This window comes from Microchirus variegatus, assembly GCF_963457635.1.
Source record: "Microchirus variegatus genome assembly, chromosome: 1".
NCBI classification, from domain to species: Eukaryota; Metazoa; Chordata; class Actinopteri; order Pleuronectiformes; family Soleidae; genus Microchirus; species Microchirus variegatus.
The window spans coordinates 2255734-2278902 of NC_139802.1; the positions used below are offsets into that span (position 1 = coordinate 2255734).

The window sequence follows — 23169 nt, forward strand, 5'->3', positions numbered from 1 at the left end:
CCTTTTGTCAATGAACTTGTTGATGTCCTTCCAATACTTAAATATCTTTATATAGTTTTATTAAATTATCTGAAGTCATCGCATGTGCATTGTGTTGCTGCATTTCATGACGTAACGCGACGTAACGTTTGCTCAATGCGGATGGTGCGTACGTCACTGACGTAGGTCGCCATATTGGAATCGCATCGGAGCACGCAAAAAGCAGTGCACATTTGGATTCAGAATTCCTCTTTTCTGGAAGCGAGACACGACTTCATGGTCATTTGTTCCAGCAAACGTGCCAAACCTGCACGGGCTCGGCTACAAACAGAGACTCTCCCTGTTTGTGTTTTTTTTACATCTGTCAGCTGTATTTCTGAGCCGTGTTGTGCAGAAGGTAAGCGGGAGCGGGGGTTTTGGAGCAGAAACGACGGCTCCGCATGTGTCAGGGAGACCGCAGCACTTCACAATAACCATATAAGGACGTGGACGATGTCGACTTTAGCTCTGATGATCCCCCTGTTTAACGTGAACACACACGCCGATGAAATTGGTGCGCGTTGCACAAACGATTAAGGGTAGAGAAACGGGCACGTTTCAAATCCACCACAATCCCCATCTGTCGTTGTCGTTTGAGGACAGCGTGGGTGTGACGTCACGGTTCACCGCTGCCTCACTCACCGTATGCAAAGACGAGTGCACTGCAAATGTCAACGTTTTAACTTGGGCTGGATTATATGGCGAAAATACAACACTTCTGAATAACTGTCAGAGTTAATCATATATATTGAACTGTTGTTATATTGCTATTGAATAAAATGATATTGCAATTGAATTATTGCCCACATGGAGTCACAGCTTTAAAAGGTCCAGTGGATAAGAATTAGTGACATCTAATGGTGAGGCTGCAGATTGCAACAACTGGAGGACTCCTGCAAACTACAGTGGATACCAGACAGGATGTTCTTCTGCTACATTTGTGTTCAGAGTCTCTGCAGATTTCAAAAAGTCAAATTTAAGACTTTTTAAGACTTTAAGACCCCATTTCACATCCATACTGCCAAAAAAGTACAAAAGACATGAAGGAAAATTGGAGTCACACATCTTTGAACTAGCACTTACCCATCTTATGCAAGCAATTCGGCTTAGCTGTGGGCTTTCATTAAGTTTTCTCCGCTGCTATGCTAAGCTGTAACACACCGCGGCGCGTGCACAGCACACTAGCTAGTGGTGCTCGATAAATTCTCACCGTGCAGCACAGGAGGCCTACTTTAGTTCCGTGTTGTAGTTATGTTATCGCATCCCAAAAAATAATGTTAATAGATTTTTAAGACCTTTAAACATTGTATTTAAGACCTTTTATGAGATTTTAGGAGAATTTTAGACATTTTAAGGCCTTGAATTCAAATGATTGGATTTAAGACTTTTTAAGACCTCCGCAGATACCCTGGTATTGTAAGTTTCCACTTGAAAATGTAAATTGGTTTGTTCCTTCATGCTGCTGTAGAAATGTGGCGACACAATATGCAAAACTATTTTACCCACATGGGTATACATCCTAAATGTTACAAACTACACCTTTAATAAGCCTGACGTAGCCCCAAAGTAAATAAAAGGGATGGACACTGGATGGATACTGCATCAGAATCAAACATTCCAAAGCTACATGTACTCTTCTTTACATGTGTGTTTTCAGGCTCCCTGTGCAGCTGCTGTGAATGTTTGAGTTTGCAACGTAACTTAGTGGAGAACCAGCAGGCCACCTGTTTGAGCACATAGTCTAAACATGGTGAGGGTGGAGCTGGATCAGGTGGTGATGAGGAGGATGAAGGAGGACGACATAGAGGTGGTCAAAGCCCTCATCAAGGTTGGTGCGACATAATCGGTCGAAGTTTTTGGACAGACGACTCGGGTCTGGATTTCTGTGGAAAATGTTAAACGCGCGCTTTATTTTACACCGGCATCACTTTCTTTCCAGGAGGGCTGCGAGGGCGCAGAAAACCGCATCATCCTGCACATCCTCACTCGTCCACTGTGCCTCTTCATCCTGGCCGTTCTCTCCTCAGTCCTGCGCTGCCTCGTCCACTCCTTCATCCTGGCCCTCGCTCTCCCCGTCTTCCTTCTCATTGTCTTTCTCAAAATTACCATGCCACGGTCCATGGGTGTTCTGGGCAGCAGCCGTCCCTACTGGGACTATGTGGGCAGTAGTTATCGGGGAACACAGGATGAAACGCTGCAGAATCCCTACTGTAGAATCAGTGGCAGAACACCACTCACAAAAAGGGTGAGTCTTCATTTCGACAAATGCTGTATTGTATTTTTTTTAGCGTTGTAGTGTACTTACATTAGCAAAAACATTTCCACCGTTCTTTAAATCCACAGAAATACGTATTTATATTAAAGGTGACAGACTATTTAAATTTGGTTGCCTTTTAATGGCGTCATCTGCTTTACCAGTCTCCATTCTTTGTGAAATGACCACGCAGTCTTTACAGAACTTTACGCAGCGTCAGAACAGACACAGCGTACACACACACACCACTCTCCTACATACTCTTCTACGAGCTTCTTTGTATTACACAGCTAGCTGCATGACTTCCTGTTACTTCCATGTCTACCGTAAAGCACAAAGCAAATGTGCAACTTTGTTTCTACATCAGTTGTACATTACTGTATGCGACAACTATAACTGATTGCGTAAATGCTCTATGAACTACTGGATTACTAGTACTAGTAGTTAGCCATTTGCATTATGCATTCTACTGCTGAATCTCTCCTCCCAACAACAATTCCCATGATTCCATGCTGCTTCACAACATCATCAAACTATGTGTTATTGTTTTGATTGAGAGACCACAGTGGTGGAAATGACATACTGTGCGTTTAATTGTCGTGAACAAACATAGCAGCCGTGTGATCTTATTTCTTTTTCTTCAGCCAAGATCCAAAATAGCATCCAAAGACAAGGACCAGGACAAGGAGTCGTCAACAGAGAAAGTCAGCCCAGAGAGGGAACTGGCAGCTGGACATGTTTGGGTGGCAGAGTGCGAGGGGGAGATCCTCGGCTGCATTTTCCGAGAGAGTGAGACACAAGTGGGCATCAGGAGGATCTGCAGGCTGGTGACGAGCTGCTGGTACCGTAAGGAGGGACTGGGTCGGCTGCTTGTCCAGAGTCTGGAGCAGAGAGAAGAGGGGACGGGGGCACACAGGGTGTACGTTCATGTACCCTATCCCTCTAAAGTGGGGGAAGTTTTCTTCAAGAAACTTGGCTACAGGCAGCTGGGGGAAGAGACTGCTGAAGAAGTCGAAGGAGACGACGACATTGGGATGAAGCTTGAGACTCCAGAGAGAGGTTTACTGGGATACCCCCTCACTAAAGTGTTTTACAAAAACCTGTGACTGAGTGACAGTAGAATCATCAAGTGGAAAATAGCCAAAGAATGGCTAAAGATAAAGAAGCTGATAACACAAATGCATCTTTGCTGAAGGTGGCATTACTACAGTGTTTGTTTAATTTATTGAATATTTTATTTATGCCAGTATTTATTTGTTGTATGTGTTGCTGTTCTGCTCTGTTTTTTTTTTTTAAGGTTTTGTTGTTGTTTTTTGATTTCCATTTCCCATGTGATATTTCTCAATCATATCCAATGGAGTAAAATAAAAAAAAAATTCTATTTAATCTGCAGAGATAATGTTATTTGTTAAACTACAGGTATTTGTGGTTGTGCAACTTCACAGATGTGTAGGAGGATATGCAGTTTACAGTATAGGAAGTGTGTGTGGTTGACATGAATCTGCAAAATTTCTGCTTACTTCTTCCTGAGCAACGTCTCACCTTCATGTACAGTATGTGGGTCCATGAGGCTGCAAGCAATGTTTTAAATTTCCCTTTAAATTTCTCTGTCTTTCAATTTGGTTTTGTCTGTTATATTCAAATGTTACTTTATTGGCAGAAACGTCAGTGACTGATCATTTAAAAATAATATGCATTCATTATTGATGACAAGGATTATCTATGTCAGTCATTAACCAACAATCAGTTTAATGAATGCTTGGAGAAGATCAATAGGGTTTTGAAATTGTATTTCATACAGTACAATACTTTTTATTCCCCGTATTTGTCTTGAAAATCAGACAGTTTCTGGTTACAACTTGCCTCAGTAAAGAATCTTTTGAGATTCTCAGTGCACCAAGAGTGCAATCTCCAGAAATGGTTTTATGGCATGGTAACAACAGTAAATGTTAAATGAACTAATTAATTGCATGTTACAAAACCACCAATAACTTAAATATACTATATTACTGTTTCCAAACTCATTTGCATTGCATATTTCTGCCCAGGCACATTAATCATGTAAGAATGCGCGTGGTTTGCAGGTGATTGGCAGTTTATGCATGTTAGTGGGGAAATGCACACAGCCCCATTCTGAGGCTAACCTTAATATGGTTAGAAGCCCTCACGTTTGCATTGCGAAGCAAACCTCAAACGGTGTCAGTACAGCATCAACGTGCCACAGATAAACACCACAGGATGTTTGTACAACATTAATGCGTGTGGGAAGGAAGCATATCTCACCTGATCCGAGAACAAATACACGCTTTAACGTGACTGCTAACCCATGATCAAGCAAAACTCTAGTGGAAAATCACTGTCCTTTAATTATCTTGAATGAAAAAGCTGAGCAGTGAAACATCACTGTCGTTACACGTTCGACTAAGTGTGTGGTCAGGCCATTTTCACCTTGTCAAGGCTGTATTTTTACTTGTAACACTTCTTGGTCATCATTTTTGTTTCTCCATGACTGTCAAAAGAGCAGACACCTGTTAGCTGGGCCTCTACCCGCCTGATCTGTAGCTATTATTGTTGTCAGGAAACAGATGTGAGTTCACACACTGGAAAGAAAGTCTGTTTGTGACTGTGGTCATGTGTGTCTGCACGGTATGGCTGTGTGTAAGTGTGTGTTGAACGCACGTTTGCAGGGTGTGGGCGGGTGGGTTTCGGAAAGTATGACTTGGCATTTCCTACACCCGGTTCTGCCCCTGACTATGGGTTAAATGCACGGCCACGTCTGGCCATACTGAATGACACCACGTACACACAAACTGTGGTAGTGCACGTGAGTATACATGTGTGACTGTGAGATGACCTTGGTAAGCTGTGGTCAAACCCAGAGAGCTGGGTGGGAAGTGGTTTCTTATAGTTTGGCATTTGATCAAACTCTTGAAGTTGGGAAAAGACATGCACACAAGATCAAATGCGCAGAGACATTAGGCTTAGTGCACTGTCAGAGTAATGCAATATGATGTGAGGTGGCTCTGGACATGCAGACACACACACGCACATGAATCACAACATTTTGTGTCACCACACAATCGTAGGGTAAATTAAACGAATGTGTTCCAGATGATGTAAAACATATAGACTGTGTTAATGTGATGCTCGTACAGCTGGCTAACGCACATGTGTACCGCACATACACGAGCTGATCAGCGCCAAAAACAGCCACCCTGGGAAACGGTGAATTCCCCAAACCGCAGAGTGCATGAGAGGGTGAGGGGAGTCATGGGAAAGCAGAATGCCTGCATGCAGTAGCAGTGAGCGAAGCAGCCAGAGCTAAAACAGACAGAGAAAAGACAAGGGCAAAGAAATAGACATCCTGATTTGGAGAGGGTGGATGAAAACATCTGATGGTTCAAAGGCTTATGAGTGAGATTTATCCACACGCTGTGGTCGGTCAGCTGGCCGGCCAGACTAACAGGGAAGCTGATGACACTTCTACTCCCTGCCTGACACAGTTTGGGAAAACCCAGATCGGAGGACAAAGTAGGTGTCGGGGCCTTCAAGGTCTGTGAATGAATTTGGCTCTCCCAAATGTTGGGGCCAAAAGGGTTTGGGGAAGTAGAAAGGGTGAAACGGCATGGGCAGAAAGTGGTGATCCCTCTGGATCAAGGAGAGGAAGGTATCTGGAAGTTCTTACTTTACGATGTGGGGAAACTAAAGTGAATACTGGATGACTCGTAAGTGTTTGGAAAGTTTCAGGCAGTTGGCACAGTGTGCTGACGTCTGTGAAAAACCATAAAGGTCACAAATCACGCCACACAACTCTGGAGTGTGGTCACTCAGATTACCATGTAAATTCTGTGCTGTATCATATTTCTTCCAATATAAAATGCCCTTTAAGGCTTTCCATTAAAAATAGTTTCACTTTAACCACTATGTGCAACAACATTGTAAAAAGAAAAAGAAAAAAAACACCTGCACCCTAAAAATAAGATAAGTAATTTAGAGCTTTAATTGTCTGCGGGAAGACAACACAATAAATAAGACAATAACAGCTGCTTTCACACGTTCACATCTCGACTGTATCACGCCCTCTGAGCTTACTTTTTAAAAATTGATCTGTCCAACCAGAAGCTGCTCTGTTGTTTGCAGGATGTTTATGTTTAGATGTATAGGTTCTCAGTTCCCTCCATTTAACCCCCCATCTCACACACACTCACTTTCTATCTCTCTTGCACTCTTTCTCTCTCACACACACACACACACACTCATTTTTTCTCATTTAACTCCATACATTACTCACGTCTGCTGAGTGAAAGCGAAGCAACTTTCGAAATGATTACAAAGCTAGACAGGTGAGCGAAAACAAATGTGTTCTATTTATATGTTGCATATGTATTGATGCATGTTAGCAGCGAGAGAGTGCACATGCCTACAATTAAATTTGGAAAAATATGTTTTTGTTCATTTCATTCTAATATCTGATGATCATCAGTGGATATTAGAGTAACAGTGTAGTCCTTCGAAGCGTGACTTTAGGTTTGTGATTTAATTGACGTTGAACTGTCCTGGTTTCACTGAAATTAGTGAAAGCGAGAGTGAGAACAGTGAATGTTAGCCATATTCTGACTGTCCATTGCTCACATTTGGTTAACCACAGGTTTTACATGTGTTTGCCATTGTAAGTTATTAGAATTAAACTTGAAGTCACATGTGAGTCACCTGAATACAAACATGCTACTGAGTTAGTTTCATGAGCCCGTATTATCTTCCACTAAAGTGGTTGGTATTTTGATTAATTTCTGTAAACACCATTTCTCCATTTGTCTTAGTGTACTTTTGCCTCAAAAAAAGTTCATCTTCCATTACAAGAATGTGCGCTGGGCAAAGGGGCGACATGAGACCTACCTCTGCTTTGTAGTGAAGAGGCGAGTGGGCCCAGACTCCATGACCTTTGACTTTGGACACCTCCGCAATCGCACTGGCTGCCATGTAGAGGTGAGTGATGAAGGTGGAAACAGGAGAACATATTCTGTAGGATAGGTCTGTTCAGGGGAGGAAATAAATGCAATTATTAGTATGTTCACAATAATGTCAATTTGTCCTATTTCTCCATAGATGCTGTTTCTGCGCTATCTGGGAGCCTTGTGCCCCGGTCTGTGGGGAAATGGAGTTGCTGGAGAGAAGAGGCTGAGTTACTCCATCACCTGGTTCTGCTCCTGGTCTCCCTGTGCCAACTGCTCCATCACATTGGCCCAGTTCCTCAGCAAGATGCCCAACCTCCGCCTCAGGATCTTTGTGTCTCGTCTTTATTTCTGTGACCTGGAGGACAGCCAGGAGAGAGAGGGTCTGAGAATGCTGAAAAAAGCTGGAGTGCAGATCACAATCATGAGTTACAAAGGTGGAGGAATTAATCTGTGTACATGTGGAATAAATATAAAGATCGTGCAGACATGTAGTATATGACCTTGAGAGACGGAAAGGAATGGAAGATTCATCTCGCCAAATTCCACGTGAAAGCCTTTTTTCCTTCATTAAGTTGACATTTCTTTTATTTTTTCTCTTCAGATTTCTTTTACTGCTGGCAAACATTTGTGGCTAAGAAGCAGAGCAGATTCAAGGCCTGGGAAGAGCTGCACCAGAACTCTGTTCGCCTTGCCAGAAAACTTCACCGCATCCTCCAGGTAGAATATCTACCATATCGCATATTTTCATCAGCCAACATGATTTGATTAAATGATGTGCTTAAAAACTCTAATTCTTTATTTCTTTCTCAGCCATGTGCAACTGAATATTTGAGAGATGCCTTCAAACTTCTTGGACTGTGAAACATACCACACCTGTGACATTCTGTTATCATATGACCAGAGTTATTCTTATCTGCAAAGAACAAACATATTGGTCCATCACTACAATTGCTATACTGAGAATAAAAACCAAAAAAAACAGAGAAAAAAAAAAGCATTCATGAGGCAGGGGTGTTTCAAATGGACTTTGGGGGGCTCAGGCAATAGGGAACTGGGGGATCCTATATTGAATCAAACCAAAGCAGGTAAATGGTGTAGTTATAGCCTTGTGTGCACAACAGGAAAAGGTTTGGATTTGCTGTCGCTATGGTCTAATGTAGTCAACTGTTCTCAGCTAAGGACTACAGGCCTGCAGTTGCTTGCTTCGCTTACCCTGATGCAATATCCATGAAGTTATAGCAAGGCTTTGAATGCTGCTTAGCCGCTGCTTACTGTTTCTGCAGCATTACTGTTTTTAAATAAATGAATATACATAACCGATGTATTGTGTTGTGTGAATGATTGTAGCTTCAAAGCAGTTAGCCCGGATACATACTTTATCTAAATGCTGGTAATAAAACCTCACTGTAGAGCATCACACATAGTCCACTGATAAATTGGGGAACAGTGGTTCATAGTGAACCAGCAGAAGCAGAGGTATCCTGGATTTATATTTTGTAATAGCCTACACGCCAAACCACATTTGTTTTGTTTCCCCTCTAGTCTGGCAAACAATTAGCTCCAGTTTGTGCTTCTTAAATGTTAGCACATATTTGGATCTGCTTTAAACTCTCTTGCAAATTCACATGCAGGTAGATTCTGATTCTTCACTCATCCCTCCCTTGGCAGAACAATGGAATCTAATTGACTTTGCATGCCAGAAAGGATGTAAATACTATTTCACAACTTCCACGTTAGTTGCCCGCTCCTTCTTCTTCGTTGGTATATTATATACAGTGGCCGTATGGGGCAGTGCTGTGCTTTGTTGTTTGTGTAATAAGCCTCTGTTTCAAAATCAGAAACACGGGCTCTGGCTGGTTTGTACATTCAAGCTGCCTTAGAAATGTGGCCAACAAGATGGAACACTTCTTTTTACGGCCCAATCCTTGCCTAAAGCGGGGGGACACACGACACAACTTTCACAGTCATTACCGATTTAGAAAAGACTTGGAGCACACACTACCCGACTGGTTTCAGTAGATAGACATCTGACGTCTGAAAGACTGAGGATCACACGTTAAACAACTGCACCTAATGAGGGATCACAGACTACGTGATTTGTCAAACCAACTGAACACAACAAACTCTCGTGCGAGCAACAGTTTGTAGGGTAAACAAACATCGCCATTGTTGTTTTGATATTCCCACTACGTCTCTATTTCCTGTGTCTGACTCCTAACCTACTCTTTTTCATTGGCTTCAGAGTCAGCTCAAAACTGAGGTCGGGTCTGTTACCTTCATATACTTGCAGATTTGAGTCTTTATCCCTCACACATTAACAGATTTATGTGCCACCTAGACATGACAGCTGTCCCCAACAAGAGCTGACTGGTGCACACTCTGCTCAACTGTGAATCATGGGTAAAATTACAGGGTCTCTGCAGGTTTCAACAAGTCAAATTTAAGACTTTTTAAGACTTTTGTAAGACCACAATGAATACAATTTAAGACCCAATGTCAAATACATACTGGCAAAAAAGTACAAAAGACATGAAGGAAAATTAGAGCCACAAATCGTTGAACTTGCAATTCGTCTTAGCTGTGGGCTTTCATTAACTTTTCTCCTGTTAGCTGTTATTTTAGGAGAATTTAAGACATTTTAAGGCCTTAAATTCAAATTATTGGATTTAAGACTTTTTAAGACCCCGCGGATACCCTGAATTAGGTAAAAAAAAAATCTTGTAGTGACCTCAAGTTAAAGTACATAAGGCTTCTTGCCTTATACTTAGGCTAAGAAAACCAAACAGGTCTTATTTTAAAGCAATAATACATATGTATGGAGTAGTATATACGTGTTGTCAAAAAACAACAACAACGTTGGTCCTTTAAATTATTAAATGCTTATCTTTTCACAAAGCTTCAGAAGAGTTTTATGGCCCTTCTGGGTCCAATGTCCAAAAAAAACTAAAAAAATAACTACAACAAAACATAATATAATATTGTAGAGAATATAAATATATAAAACAAGGCACACAAACGTCACAAAAGTCTTACTATACAAATAAAAACAGGTCAAATCAATGACTCATACTGGGTCTAAGGCCAAATAGTAAATAGTTTATAAATAATGAATGAGCAGCACAAACGTGGTCCTCTAAATATTCATTTATATTTGTTTTTTAAGTTAAAATGTAATTTCTCAGCACACGCCAAAAAAAACAAGTGTTTTCTTTGACGTGAGTTGACACTAGCTTGAAAGAAACTAGCTTTAGGCGCAGCTTAAGCTAGTTTCTTTTAAGCTAGTTCATCAAAAAGTGTGTGAGTGACGCCTAGCATTGTAGCTCTGACACATGTCGTCACCATTATGTGCACTGTTTCAACTGCTTCTAGCCTTATACTTAGGCTAAGAAAACCAAACAGGTCTTATTTTAAAGCAATAATACATATGTATGGAGTAGTATATACGTGTTGTCAAAAAACAACAACAACGTTGGTCCTTTGAATTATTAAATGATTATCTTTTCACAAAGCTTCAGAACAGTTTTATGGCCCTTCTGGGTCCAATGTTTATTCAGTCCAACCCAACTGTATTTATAAAGAACTGTAATTGTAAAAGACCTAAAAAAAAACTTTTAAAAAAAACTACCACAAACACAATATAATATTGTAGAGAATATAAATATATAAAAACAAGGCACACAAACGTCACAAAAGTCTTACTATACAAATAAAAACAGGTCAAATCAATGACTCATACTGGGTCTAAGGCCAAAGAGTAAATAGTTTATAAATAATGAATGAGCAGCACAAACGTGGCCTTCTAAATATTCATTTATATTTGTTTTTTAAGTTAAAATGTAATTTCTCAGCACACGCCAAAAAAACAAGTGTTTTCTTTGACGTGAGTTGACACTAGCTTAAAAGAAATTAACTTTAGGCGCAGCTTAAGCTAGTTTCTTTTAAGCTAGTTCATCAAAAAGTGTGTGAGTGACGCCTAGCATTGTAGCTCTGACACATGTCGTCACCATTATGTGCACTGTTACAACTGCTTCTAGCCTTATACTTAGGCTAAGAAAACCAAACAGGTCTTATTTTAAAGCAATAATACATATGTATGGAGTAGTATATACGTGTTGTCAAAAAACAACAACAACGTTGGTCCTTTGAATTATTAAATGATTATCTTTTCACAAAGCTTCAGAACAGTTTTATGGCCCTTCTGGGTCCAATGTTTATTCAGTCCAACCCAACTGTATTTATAAAGAACTGTAATTGTAAAAGACCTAAAAAAAAACTTTAAAAAAAAAACTACCACAAACACAATATAATATTGTAGAGAATATAAATATATAAAAACAAGGCACACAAACGTCACAAAAGTCTTACTATACAAATAAAAACAGGTCAAATCAATGACTCATACTGGGTCGAAGGCCAAATAGTAAATAGTTTATAAATAATGAATGAGCAGCACAAACGTGGTCCTCTAAATATTCATTTATATTTGTTTTTTAAGTTCAAATGTAATTTCTCAGCACACGCCAAAAAACAAGTGTTTTCTTTGACGTGAGTTGACACTAGCTTGAAAGAAACTAGCTTTAGGCGCAGCTTAAGCTAGTTTCTTTTAAGCTAGTTCGTCAAAAAGTGTGTGAGCGACGCCTAGCATTGTAGCTCTGACACATGTCACCATTATGTGCACTGTTACAACTGTTATAAAAAAAACAATGTGGAATACCTCTTTAAGGACGTCTGGCGGTGTAAAACAGCTTGTGCGCGCATACACCGTATTTTACGGTCCCGCCGCCGCCGTTAACGCCGCGCGGAAACGGAACGCTACTCTCGCCGTCACCACCAGCGGCGTACACCGACCGAGTAAAAGTCAAGATGGCGACCGAGGGTCAAAGCGAGTACGAGTCTGTCCTCTGTGTCAAACCCGACGTGAACGTTTACCGAATCCCGCCGAGAGCCTCCAACCGGGCCATCAGGTGAGGCGAAGGTGGATGGAGGGATGGAGGAAAGAAGGGAGGGAGGGAAGGGAAGGGAAGGAGGGCAGCGGCCTGACAGCGAGCTTTCTGACCCAGCTGCATCCGCGAGCCGCGCCGTTGCCTCGGCGACTCTATTAGCCGAGCTCATCCCTTAATCACGACACTGCGGCCACTGTTTGTGTACGCGGTGTGTGTGTGTTTACAAGGTCATGATGGGGAAATAACGCAGCTCTGTGTTAGGGTTTGTACCCGCACCGCACGCACTATTGTGTTACATCCCTGTCAGTGTCCGTGTGTTTATATTCTCTCCTCCAATGGCGCGTCAGAGGGTGAGGGTGGGGGAACAAGTGCTAACAATGATTAAAGTCCAAGCATTTGAGAGAGAAATGTGTATGGAATTATACAAGAGGAAGATACCTTTTTTTTTTCGTATAATTCAATGAAAAATCGATGAGGAGAGGAGCTGGGGACAGTGATGGCAGATGTCTGTGAAGGTACACGAGATAACCAACTCCTTATTTTGGAGAGAATTCTCATGGAAAAGCAATAACAAGAAACTTTCAGACGCTCTAAGGTTGGAACAGGATAGTGTTCACACTGCTGGAGGAATAGCTGGAAAAATAATGCAGGTTATTTGCATTTCGTTTTGTTCAGATGGAGCAGTAAATGTGATTTAGGCAGGGGTGAGGAGGTCATTGGAAGGGCCTTCGTTGTTCCAGCAGGCTGAATAATGACGAGAACAAGGACACACCTGTGTTGAATTCTAAGAATGGCGGCATTGAAACAAGTCGCAACGGGCTGAAAGAATCCAAGATGCAGTCGATTGGAAGGAAGTGCAAAAATATGGAGACGATCACTCTCAGAATAAGCAATTTGAATGACAGCGGGATGTGGTTGATGGTGAATTACTAGTGAATCAAAACTGGATTCTGTTTTATATTGTATTTCTGTAGTAGGAACATGAATGGTAACTTGAAACGTAGCTTATATGAAATTATATTGAACACATTAAGTAAAATAAAGGAAATTGTACTTTATTTTACTCAAGAGATTCTCATTTAGTTTTTATTTGTCCCTTTATTTGGCAGAAAATCTTTCCTTAAAGGTGCATTATGTAATAAATCTAAAGCAACTGACTGTAAAAATCCTCCTTATATGTCACAGAGACTCAGGAATAATGTTCATATAACAAACTGAACTCACCAACAACAACAGTACAGACAAAATATTTGCATTAAAAAAAAACTTTTTGCAGACTGCAAATCATGTTTATGTTTTGAAATCATGTTTTGGCATGTGGCGCCACCTACCGCCGTCTACCAATCACTGCAGTCAGTAGAGTCTCGGCTGCCGAGCAACCACGGGTTGCCAGTTACGTCAGAAAACGAAACCTAAAAGACCTCGGTATTTTGAATTTGAATGTAGTAACCGTTTTTGGCCACATTCTTACATATGGCACCTTTAAGCTGTAAAGACGAGCCAAAGTCTCTGTCTTCTATTTTGCTTTTATTAATTAACTGAACTAATTAACTTCCAAAAGGAGATCTGTTCTTTTTTTATTATTATTTTTTTTTTAAAAAGGCTTTGTTGCATATTGCATTTCAGCCTGTGAGTGAACATGACTAACAAATCAGTAGCATGGAGCCGACTCCCCCATGAGGCACGTGACTGGTTAACCAGTGACCATACGCACAGTGGGTCAGGGTTTCGATGATGTAATATTTCAGCCTAAGGTCAAGGTGAGTGATGGTGTAGTCATGTTTGGTTGACACAGAGCGTAGCTAACCGCGTGTCTGTGCGTGAGACAAACCATAACAGTGACACACAGACACACGCAAACAAAACATTTTCTTTTCCCTGTGGTCTGTTTTGTTGCCTGTCTTTGTCTTCCATGTCGACATAGGTCTTAGTAAACTGTTGTCACCGGCCCTCCTACATCATACCGTCTTGCTGACTCTGTGTATATGTGTGTGCGTGTCTGTGTGTGTGTGTGTGTTCCAGGGCAGCCGATTGGAAGCTGGATTCTCCTGACTGGACGGGACGCATGCGTGTGACGGCCCGGGGAAAAGCGGCCTACGTGAAATTGGAAGACAAAATCTCTGGTGAGGGAGCAGCAGACGGGACAGCTCCTTTGTTTACTGGCGCCGTCGCTGCTGTAAATTATTTCACTGTGTAGTCTCGTGCTCACCGTCACCCTCTCTGTTACTCATCTCTTCCAAGGTGACCCAGCCCACATCCAAGCATGCAATTTTATTTTATATTTTTAAAGCAAACAGCTTGATAATCTCCGTCTGTCTCTGTTGGAGCACTGAAAGGACTTCTCCTCAGACTAAACTTGACATTTGCAAAAATTTCGCGCATGTGAGTGTTTACAAGAAATTCATTGTATTTTATCGTCCACATAAAATATGAAATGGCACATCCTATTTCAAACTCTACGCTTTTCCTACTTGCAGACAAATGTTTATTGGCACAAACTATTTCCCATAAAAACTGTTGGTGTTAGAGCACTGACATTAAAGCTCATAAATAGTCGTAAAATGTAGAGTAATGTGCAAAATGTAGAATTATTTCTCAAGCCCTTTATTAGAACACAACCATAGAATACAGGAAATATGTTTGCGGTATTAAAATAACAGACAAAAAAACAAGCTTAAGTGTCAAATATGTAGTGTGACCCACCCTTACAGTGGAACAAAAGCAGAAGCCTGTCTCTCTCTCTTTTAATCCTGGAGTGGAACTATAATTAATGTCATCGTTAAAACCTGTATTTGTGCCACTATTTCATGTCAAAAATACCTGCTGTGAAAAAGGTCTATTACACCAGGTCGTTGTTGATTCTATTCAAAAAGTCCAAGATCATAATATTTGTCAGACATCATAATAAGTTTGGATTAGAAAGACCGACAATAATGCGAGCTGTGGCCCATCTTAGTTTTAGTGTTTGATAAATCCATCACTCTAGGTGCTTCGATAGCAGTTGACTGTCTTCAGACGCAGCTGCAAGACTTTTAACTGCGACAAAGCAAAGGGAGCACGTTATCCCTGTTTCAGCTTCCCTTCACTGGCTGCCAGTCGATTTTAGAATTCAGTTTAAGTTAACTTTCAGAGCTTTGCATGGCCAAGCCCCACCTTATGTTTCCAATCTTCTCATGTCGTACTCCCCAGCATGGTCTCTGAGCAGAGTTGGAAAAAGTACTAAAATATTGTACTCGAGTAAAAGTACCAATACTTTGATGAAATATTACTCAAGGAGAAGTAAAAAGTAGTCATCTGAAGATGTACTCGAGTAGAAGTAAAAAGTAGTTCATTTGAAATGTACTTAAAGGGACAATATGTAGTATTTATGGGTTTATATAACCCAAATCCACTTTTTTATACATATTATGTGCTCCTGCATTGTCTCGTCGTTGTATAATAGTTTTTGTTTCATTTTCGTAGTGTTTCAAAAAGTCATGTAAAATAACATGGTCGCGGGCCGCGGTTGCATAGCCACTGTTAGCAGAGAGACGCCATGTTTCTACGGGAGCCTGTAAGGACAAACGCGAGAGAACAAATCAAGCGTCTCTTTACTTGTAGCGGAAGTCCCGCCTCCTCTCTCTCCGCTTCGTCTGCTACGGCAGCGGTAGCTCCGCCCTCTCCCTCACCTCACGAACCTCATCTGCTGACACGGAGAAAGACGACGAGGACGACATTTGACCGGCTGCGGATACCGTAGCGCTCAGGGAAGGGAGGGGGTGAGCAGAGGAGCAGTTCTTTGTTGTAAATTTCAGCCTCTCCTCTAGATGGCACTATAAACTACTTACTTCACCTTTAAAGTAAAAGTTACTTAGTTACTTTGCGTGGGGTGTGAGGGTAGTAGAAATATGACAAGGGCTCAGAAATCCAAGACTATTTTGGAGCTCACGCGCCCGACGCGACACAGGATATTACGTCACTTTTGACGCGCGCCCTCTATGTTCACGCGCCAGTGCTGGTGCTAATCACATCATCATTGTCTGGTTCTGGTGTATATTTTTTATTTTTACTCAGTAACGGATAGGATTTATAAAGTAACTAAGTACAATACTTGAGTCAATACGTACTCGAGTAAAGTAAAAGTATTCAATACAGTAACTTGAGTAAATGTATTTCGTTACTTTCCACCTCTGTCCCTGAGGTCATCGGAACAAAGACTTGATGACGCTGTATGGATTCTTTTTAGAAAGAGTTGAAAACATAGGGTTGATTTTAATGTGTTTATGACAACTGTGCGTAGTGTGCGCTCTTATTTTTCCTTGCTGTAGTATTTTGTTTACGATTATGCAGCACTTTGTGATTTTTATCTGTGAAAAGTGCTATATAAATAGACTTTTGCTTGTTACCGTAAACGCTGGATACCTCTGGACCATTTTTCCAAACGGTTGATAATAAATGTGATTATCTATGTTTTGATCTGTTCTACAGGGGAATTGTTTGCACAGGCACCGGTCGACGAATATCCTGGGATCACAGTGGAAACAGTTAGTGACTCCAGTCGTTACTTTGTGCTCCGCATACAGGATGACGGTGGTGGGTGTCTGGTTTGATGCTATGTCTTAATTGTTCAGTAAATATGCTGATAATTCAGAGGATATGTGTTTGATGAGGCAGTGATGCAGATCTGCCAATAAGCTTTGTTTTTTGTTTCATGTCACTCATAGGCCGCAGTGCATTCATAGGCATTGGATTTAATGATCGATGCGACGCCTTCGACTTCAACGTTGCACTTCAGGACCACTTCAAGTATGCAGCTGTTCCGTCGTGAATCGTAAACTCATTCAGCGGTGAATAGGTTCTGCTTTACTTTTTTTGCATATTTGTCTTTCTTAGGTGGGTGAAACAGGAAGATGAATTCAGTAAGCAAGCGCAGGCTCCAGACTCCACTCCCAAACTGGACCTGGGCTTCAAAGAAGGACAGACCATAACGCTCAATATTGGGGTGACTTATTTTTAGAATATTACATTTTTTTCATTTGAATTTTATCTGTATGGAGCCTAATCATAATCTACATGTACATAATAGGTAAGGTTGAAACCAGATATGGCTCAATAGCACTTTTTCATTTCCAATATGATATCACAGCCTTGAGTGTCAATATCAACAGTATCAATACAATACAGTATTTTTTAACAACTTTGCACATTTTTCTGTTTTCTTCTTTTATCATGAAATAAATTATGATAAAAGAAGAAAGAAGACAATTGGACAACACTTGCGCCACACTTGTTTTTGGAGACTGAACCAGCAGAGGTGTACTCAATTTTTTAATTAATGAAACCATCCTAAGTGACCATGATGAAGTTCTTACTTTTGATCTAAAAAATCATACAGGGATAGTTCATGTTCTTTGTATTGTGGTTTTATGGAGTATTAAAGGTGCATTATGTAATAAATCATAAAATCCTCCTAATATGTCACAGAGACTCAGGAATAATGTTCAGTAACAAACTGAACTCACCAACAACAACAACAGTACAGACAAAGTATTTGCATTAAAAACATATTTTGCAGACTACAAATCATGTTTATGTTTTGAAATCATGTTTTGGCATGTGGCGCCACCTACCGCCGTCTATCAATCATTGCAGTCAGTAGAGTCTCAGCTGCCGAGCAACCACGGGTTGCCAGTTACGTCAGAAAGCGAAACCTAAAAGACCTCGGTATTTTGAATTTAAATGTTAATGAGTAACAGTTTTTGGCCACATTCTTACATATGGCACCTTTAATCAAAAGATAATATATCTGAATTTACTGATGAAGGCAGCAGTGGATGAACAACTTCTGTGTGCTGTGACATAAAATGACTGATGTTCTCTACAGACTTTGGTTCCGGGAGAGTGAGCACTGTAGGTCCGTGTTGATAATATGTCTCTTGAAAATTCAAACTTGCACATGCTCACCCACTTTTGTTTTCTCTATGTTGATTATTTTCCATAGCAATCCAAAAAGAAGGACAGGTCTCGTCCTCAGAGTTCAGGTGGCTTCGGGCTCCTTCCTCCTCCTCCTGGGGGCAAACTAGCACCACCGCCTTCCAAATCTAATAATCACAATACACAACCGTCTGCAGGAGTGAGCGACACTGGTAGGTGACTATAGAAAGTAGGGTTTCTTACTCCCGGGTCCTGGGTGAGCCACTGCTCTGCATGTTTTATATGCTTTAACACACCTGATTCAAATAAATGGGTCGTCATCGGGCTTCAGCAGAGCTTACTGACCATTTGAAGCAGGTGTGTTGGACCAGGAGTGAGAAACACTGATATAAAGAGTTAATGCCACATATTACATACCGTCTTGAATGTTTTTCTACATGAACATGAGCTTTTATGTGTGATGTGGGAAGCTAAAAGTGTGTGCAAAAGTAAGAAAAGCTTCAGTTTTCTTTTGTTGTTCTAAAATCACATCCATCATCTGTTTGATAAAGTACGTTTTTTAACAAAAATAATAAATGATATGCAAATCATTCTTTTCACAAAAATCAACAGTAGCTATGTTTTACACGTGCAAAATCCCGAAAGGATTCGTTCTGTCCGTCGTTTACGTGAATACAAAATGAAACGATCTGGCGTTCAGTCGGAACATGCGCAGTGTTGTCTAATTCTCTGAAAGTAGAAAAAGTAGTTTCACTTCCGCTTCTGTAGTAAACAAATGCTGCACGCGTCTCCTCGTCCCCTCGCTGTGAATTTTTTGGAATGAAAGTACAGCAGTAACAAAACACAAATACGTTTACGTGGATCAGACGTGTGATAGTTTCAGACCAGGAAGTCGTGATCGGATCCACTGTTTGTATGAACGCCGATCTGAGTGACGGATCAGCATATACCAGCCTTCACGTCTGGAACGAAATGTCTTTTCCGAACGGCCTGTATTGGAGCGGATTGGCATGTTACATGACATGTTTTTATTCCGATGACTTGCGTCCATGTAAACATAGTTACTGAGAATTTGAGGTCATAGAGGTTTTTCCATGTGATCATACAAACTCAAATCATACTTTTGGCACACGCGTGCATCAAATCCGTGAATAAGCATAACATTGTACTCACACCTGAGGGCGCAGCCCGACAGTCGCGAGCAGGTTTTGGGAAGTGTAAACAAAAGCTAGCATTTAACTTCGTTATCCCAGTAATTCACAGCTTTATTTCCGTTTTCGTTTCTGGAGAGACACAACAGTTTGAATTCTCACTGGGGCGTAAAGTGTGACCTGACGGTGGCCACTTGGAAGTCTTACATTATGAAAGCTCATATAAATGGCGAATGTGAAGCAAAGGAAAGTTATGTCTTTGATGAGAGCTTTTATTTCCTTGGCCCCTTCGTGGTCAGCTATAAAGCTGTTTCCAATGGAGCGCTTGTATGCACAGTCTTTACGGTGAAGGTGGTGCGTGCGGTGTTATGCTGACCTGTAGTAATTCTAGCCAAGACTATGGCAGGTACACTCCCCTTGTAAAACACTGTTTGAATTCCATTTTTAAAAATACGGTTGCCCTGTGGATCACATTTGATTTATTTTACAATTTGAGAATGTCACATAGCTGTGCGTGGCGTTTCATTTTCATGCGCTGAGGTTAGGAGATGTCTATCAGCAGACATTTCTGTCTGCATCTGAATACAGTGGAGGTGAGGTTTTGTTTCGCAGGATGCTACAGGTTTTTATGGGAGTTCCTTCCTGCAGTTTAGTAGAAAATTGAGTAATAATTTGTGTGGGTTTACTTTGGCTTCTTAGTGGTTTATGGAACAAAAAGAAGTTGACTTCTTAAGACCTCAATACCTCGTGTTTCTTCATTACTGGGTGAAGTGAACCCCTTTAGGCAAGACGACTTTATTTATAGAGCACATTTCATCACGTAGAGAAACACAGGCCGTATCCACACAGAAAGGGATCCTTTTTTTTTTTTTTTTTTCATTCTTAAAAGGTTTTCCATCAACATGGCATTGTTTAAGGAAATGTCTTGAGAAACACACGGATGGGTGGCAGAGGCTCCCAGGACACTGGTTCAGTCGTGGATAAAAAGCAGATATGATTAAAAAAAAAGACTTTTAGTCTGCTTTCACACCTACAGCATTTGGGACCAAAACAATCGAACTATAGATGTGAAAGCGCCCTCAATGTGCTTTACATAGAAGAATAAAAGAAGTCTTAAAAGTCCCATATTATGCAAAAATCAACTTAATAAACCATTTAAATCCTTATATTTGGGACTCTGGAGGCCCCATCAGTCGGCAAAGTGTGAAAAAAGGTGACTCGCTCATGTTTTTGTGCTCCTCCTCAGTCTAAGTACAGGAGATAAAACGCGCCGCGTTGACTTCCGCGCTAGTTGGGGCGTCACAAGGCGCTAAATTCCTGGAATTGTTGTCTCTTTGAACTCCGATTTGTCCGTAAAACATGCGAGAGTGCTGGCGAAAAGTTCTATTCTTGGCTCCACAGTGCAGCACAGAGTTCTACACAAACTTCCAGCCTCGGAGGATTTATCTGTCCAGTGGATACATGTTGTATATGACGGCAATGTGCCTGCTAGAGCCTGCAAATGATCACTTTTCCAAATGCTAACTGCTGTTAGCTGCCAGTAGCCTCTGTGGCTGATGTCATTTCTCTTTGTTTTACTTTTTTAAGAGATACTACTAAAGAGAGCGTTCTGAACTGGGCTGTTTTGTTCAGGGTGATTGAACTGCTGTGGTGCTTCATCCTTATGGTATTTTGACCAAAGCATGTCACAGACATGTTCATTAGGACACCAGGGAACTAGGTTCACTTGGAGCAATAGGGTATAATATGGGACATTTAAGAAGGTATTAAAGGTTGATAAATCAATTTTGGGCAAATGAAGGCCCTTTTTAAAAAGTATGAAAAAGTCTTAATTGCGATTTCATGAGGTATTATATTTTGTCCTTATAGTTTGACTGCAAAAAGTATGCATGAATGTATTTATTTTCCTCCCCGCATGCTCGCCCTGCAAGATCGGCTCAAGGCCGCACACATACACGTTACGTGACGCATCTTGCGACAGCGAAATAATATCCAACATCGCTCGAAATAAAGTGTTACCTGTTGTTTATTTTAATGAACCTTGCCTTTGGTTGAATGTATTCTTTCGAGCTTTGTTCCTTTCCACGTTATGAGTTCCTTTGTATGGTTGTGCTCTATAGACTTAATTACAAACTAAAACTTACTTTTGTAAGTTAAATACATGTTGCTGATTACAGCTTGAAGTGGCGATAAGGTCTTAAAATATTTTGAGAATGTCTTAAAAGGTATTGAAATTAACTGCAGGATTCCTGCATATACTCTGGGAGAGAGTATTTGTTGTTATGACAATACAAGTAAGATAGACACTTTGATTATTGAGTATTTAACATAACTATCCACCCGTGTAGACTACATTTCAGTCTTCACCTCGGTTGAAGGAACGTGTACGGTTGTGTTTACCTGTGAACTCGACCAGACACAATATAATGTCAGTTGTCTTTATTGTTTTAACCACCAGGTTTTTTGCTAAACCTGGACTCCAGTAACTCCAACTCGGTGGCTCCGTCCACCACCACAGCCAACTCTGACCTGTGGGGAGACTTTGACTCCGTTTCCTCGAAGTGAGACGACATTACGTTCCGTTTCCTCCCCTCTGCTGTCTCTCTCTGTGTAAAGCTATACAGCGCATTTTGCAGCCATTATTATCTGACCCTATGTGAGTATGTTTTGTTTTTGTTCAGTTTCTCATGTCCTCTGTTCTGACTCTGTCTGAGAAAACGCCCGGATCTCAAAGCACATTTAGATTTTTTGCTCATTACTTGTCCACTCTAACTTTCTAGTTTCCATTTTTGAATCCTACCTTTGCCCCTTTTCCTCACCGTTACAGGGATTTATTTGCTAATTTGTATTTTAGAATTTAAATAAAAGAACTATGATAGAAGGGAAACCTAGTTAGAAACATCTGATGAGGGGAAAACTAATTAAATACGATAATTAATGAATTTTATGTACAGAGAATATTTATTTTAAATGTATATATTATCAGCAGTTTGTAAGTATTGCCATCGCTGTTGTCACCTGTATGTACTGTAGCTTCTTCTTCTTCAAGTCTCCAGCAGTGGGACTGAAAATATGCACTGACAGGCTGCTCTGTCTTTGTAGTTAGTGATGTATAATCCATATTTAACACAGGGATCATCGAATAATAGATTCCAGGTTCATGTGAAGTTTACCACGAAATGATTTTACTTGAAAGGAACCAGTTGAGCTGTAACTGATTTATGGGGTAGCTGCGCTCTCTAGCACTCTCTAGTGGGCCTTTGTGGGTTTAGAGCGTTAACTTTGAGGATTTATCATATCAAGATGCAACTTTTGATCACACGTTTTTTCTTTCAACAGTTTTTAAGTGTTCAAATCATGACAGAGAGATAGTTGAGTAGGAATGTTAGGTCATGCAATAGGATCTTAACAAATAGAAGCGAGGCATTAAGTGCTTTTATCTTCGCCTCAAGGGTAAATAAAGATGATTTAGTTCATGTTATGTCATAACTACTCAGCACAGCTGTTAAAAGCTGCGACTGGTGAGTCATCTGTGTCACGACCTGTTTCCTCCTCAATGAATGGGTCTGTGTTTCTGCACTGGGATGGGCCTAACCTCCTTAATACTTCCTGAGAAGGTGAGCAGGTTGCAGACCTCAGCTGCAGCATGTCGTACTGTACAAACAAGCTTTTGACTGTGAATTTAAATTCCACGTTTTAAGATCTAATGTTGTTAAATTAATGATTCCAGTGCAGACGAATGCAAAAACGTGGGGGCCGAAGTCGGTCTGTGTTTGACGTTGTGTTATTGTTATGTACCAAGAGATGGGCTCGTGTTACACTGATATCACATGCGCATGTGTTGTGACAGGTACGTGGTGAGGAGTGGTGTTGTGGTGGCGGATTGACACGCACACGAGTGTGTGTGAGTGCGAGTCCTTAACAGTGTTTGTCAG

At 40.8% G+C, this 23169-nt stretch overlaps 3 protein-coding genes across 4 annotated transcripts; all 3 read left to right on the plus strand.

Moving 5' to 3' along the window:
* The first annotated feature begins 247 nt into the window (after positions 1-247).
* nat14 (N-acetyltransferase 14 (GCN5-related, putative)) lies at positions 248-3595 on the plus strand. Of its 2 annotated transcripts, XM_083889011.1 has the most exons (4): positions 248-376; positions 1676-1846; positions 1958-2263; positions 2917-3595. In XM_083889011.1, exons 2-4 carry the CDS (start codon positions 1766-1768, stop codon positions 3376-3378), a joined length of 849 nt encoding a protein of 282 aa, XP_083745137.1. In that variant the 5' UTR covers positions 248-376; positions 1676-1765; the 3' UTR covers positions 3379-3595. The 2 variants fall into 2 exon arrangements, with proteins under 2 accessions (XP_083745137.1, XP_083745138.1); XM_083889012.1 differs by lacking the exon at positions 248-376 and having other exon boundaries at positions 1564-1846.
* Positions 3596-6595: 3000 nt separating this feature from the next.
* Positions 6596-8088, plus strand: aicda (activation-induced cytidine deaminase; the record flags this gene model as incomplete). Its single annotated transcript, XM_083899883.1, has 5 exons — positions 6596-6615; positions 7093-7258; positions 7379-7661; positions 7829-7944; positions 8038-8088. 5 exons carry the CDS (start codon positions 6596-6598, stop codon positions 8086-8088), a joined length of 636 nt encoding a protein of 211 aa, XP_083756009.1.
* Positions 8089-12081: 3993 nt separating this feature from the next.
* LOC310933738 (adaptin ear-binding coat-associated protein 1-like) lies at positions 12082-21799 on the plus strand (the record flags this gene model as incomplete). Its single annotated transcript, XM_083897290.1, has 7 exons — positions 12082-12191; positions 14193-14293; positions 16638-16742; positions 16874-16955; positions 17043-17151; positions 18151-18295; positions 21693-21799. The coding sequence occupies exons 1-7, from the start codon at positions 12091-12093 to the stop codon at positions 21797-21799; spliced, it is 750 nt and encodes a 249-aa protein (XP_083753416.1). The 5' UTR covers positions 12082-12090.
* Positions 21800-23169: the final 1370 nt, after the last annotated feature.

What these genes read in the sequence shown, in the direction of transcription:
- nat14 (XM_083889011.1), top strand. Translation starts at nt 1,766, where the DNA reads ATGGTGAGGGTGGAGCTGGATCAGGTGGTGATGAGGAGGATGAAGGAG. An exon ending in TGGTCAAAGCCCTCATCAAG is followed by an intron (nt 1,847 to 1,957) that starts GTTGGTGCGACA and finishes CTTTCTTTCCAG; the next exon opens with GAGGGCTGCGAGGGCGCAGA. An exon ending in GAACACCACTCACAAAAAGG is followed by an intron (nt 2,264 to 2,916) that starts GTGAGTCTTCAT and finishes CTTTTTCTTCAG; the next exon opens with CCAAGATCCAAAATAGCATC.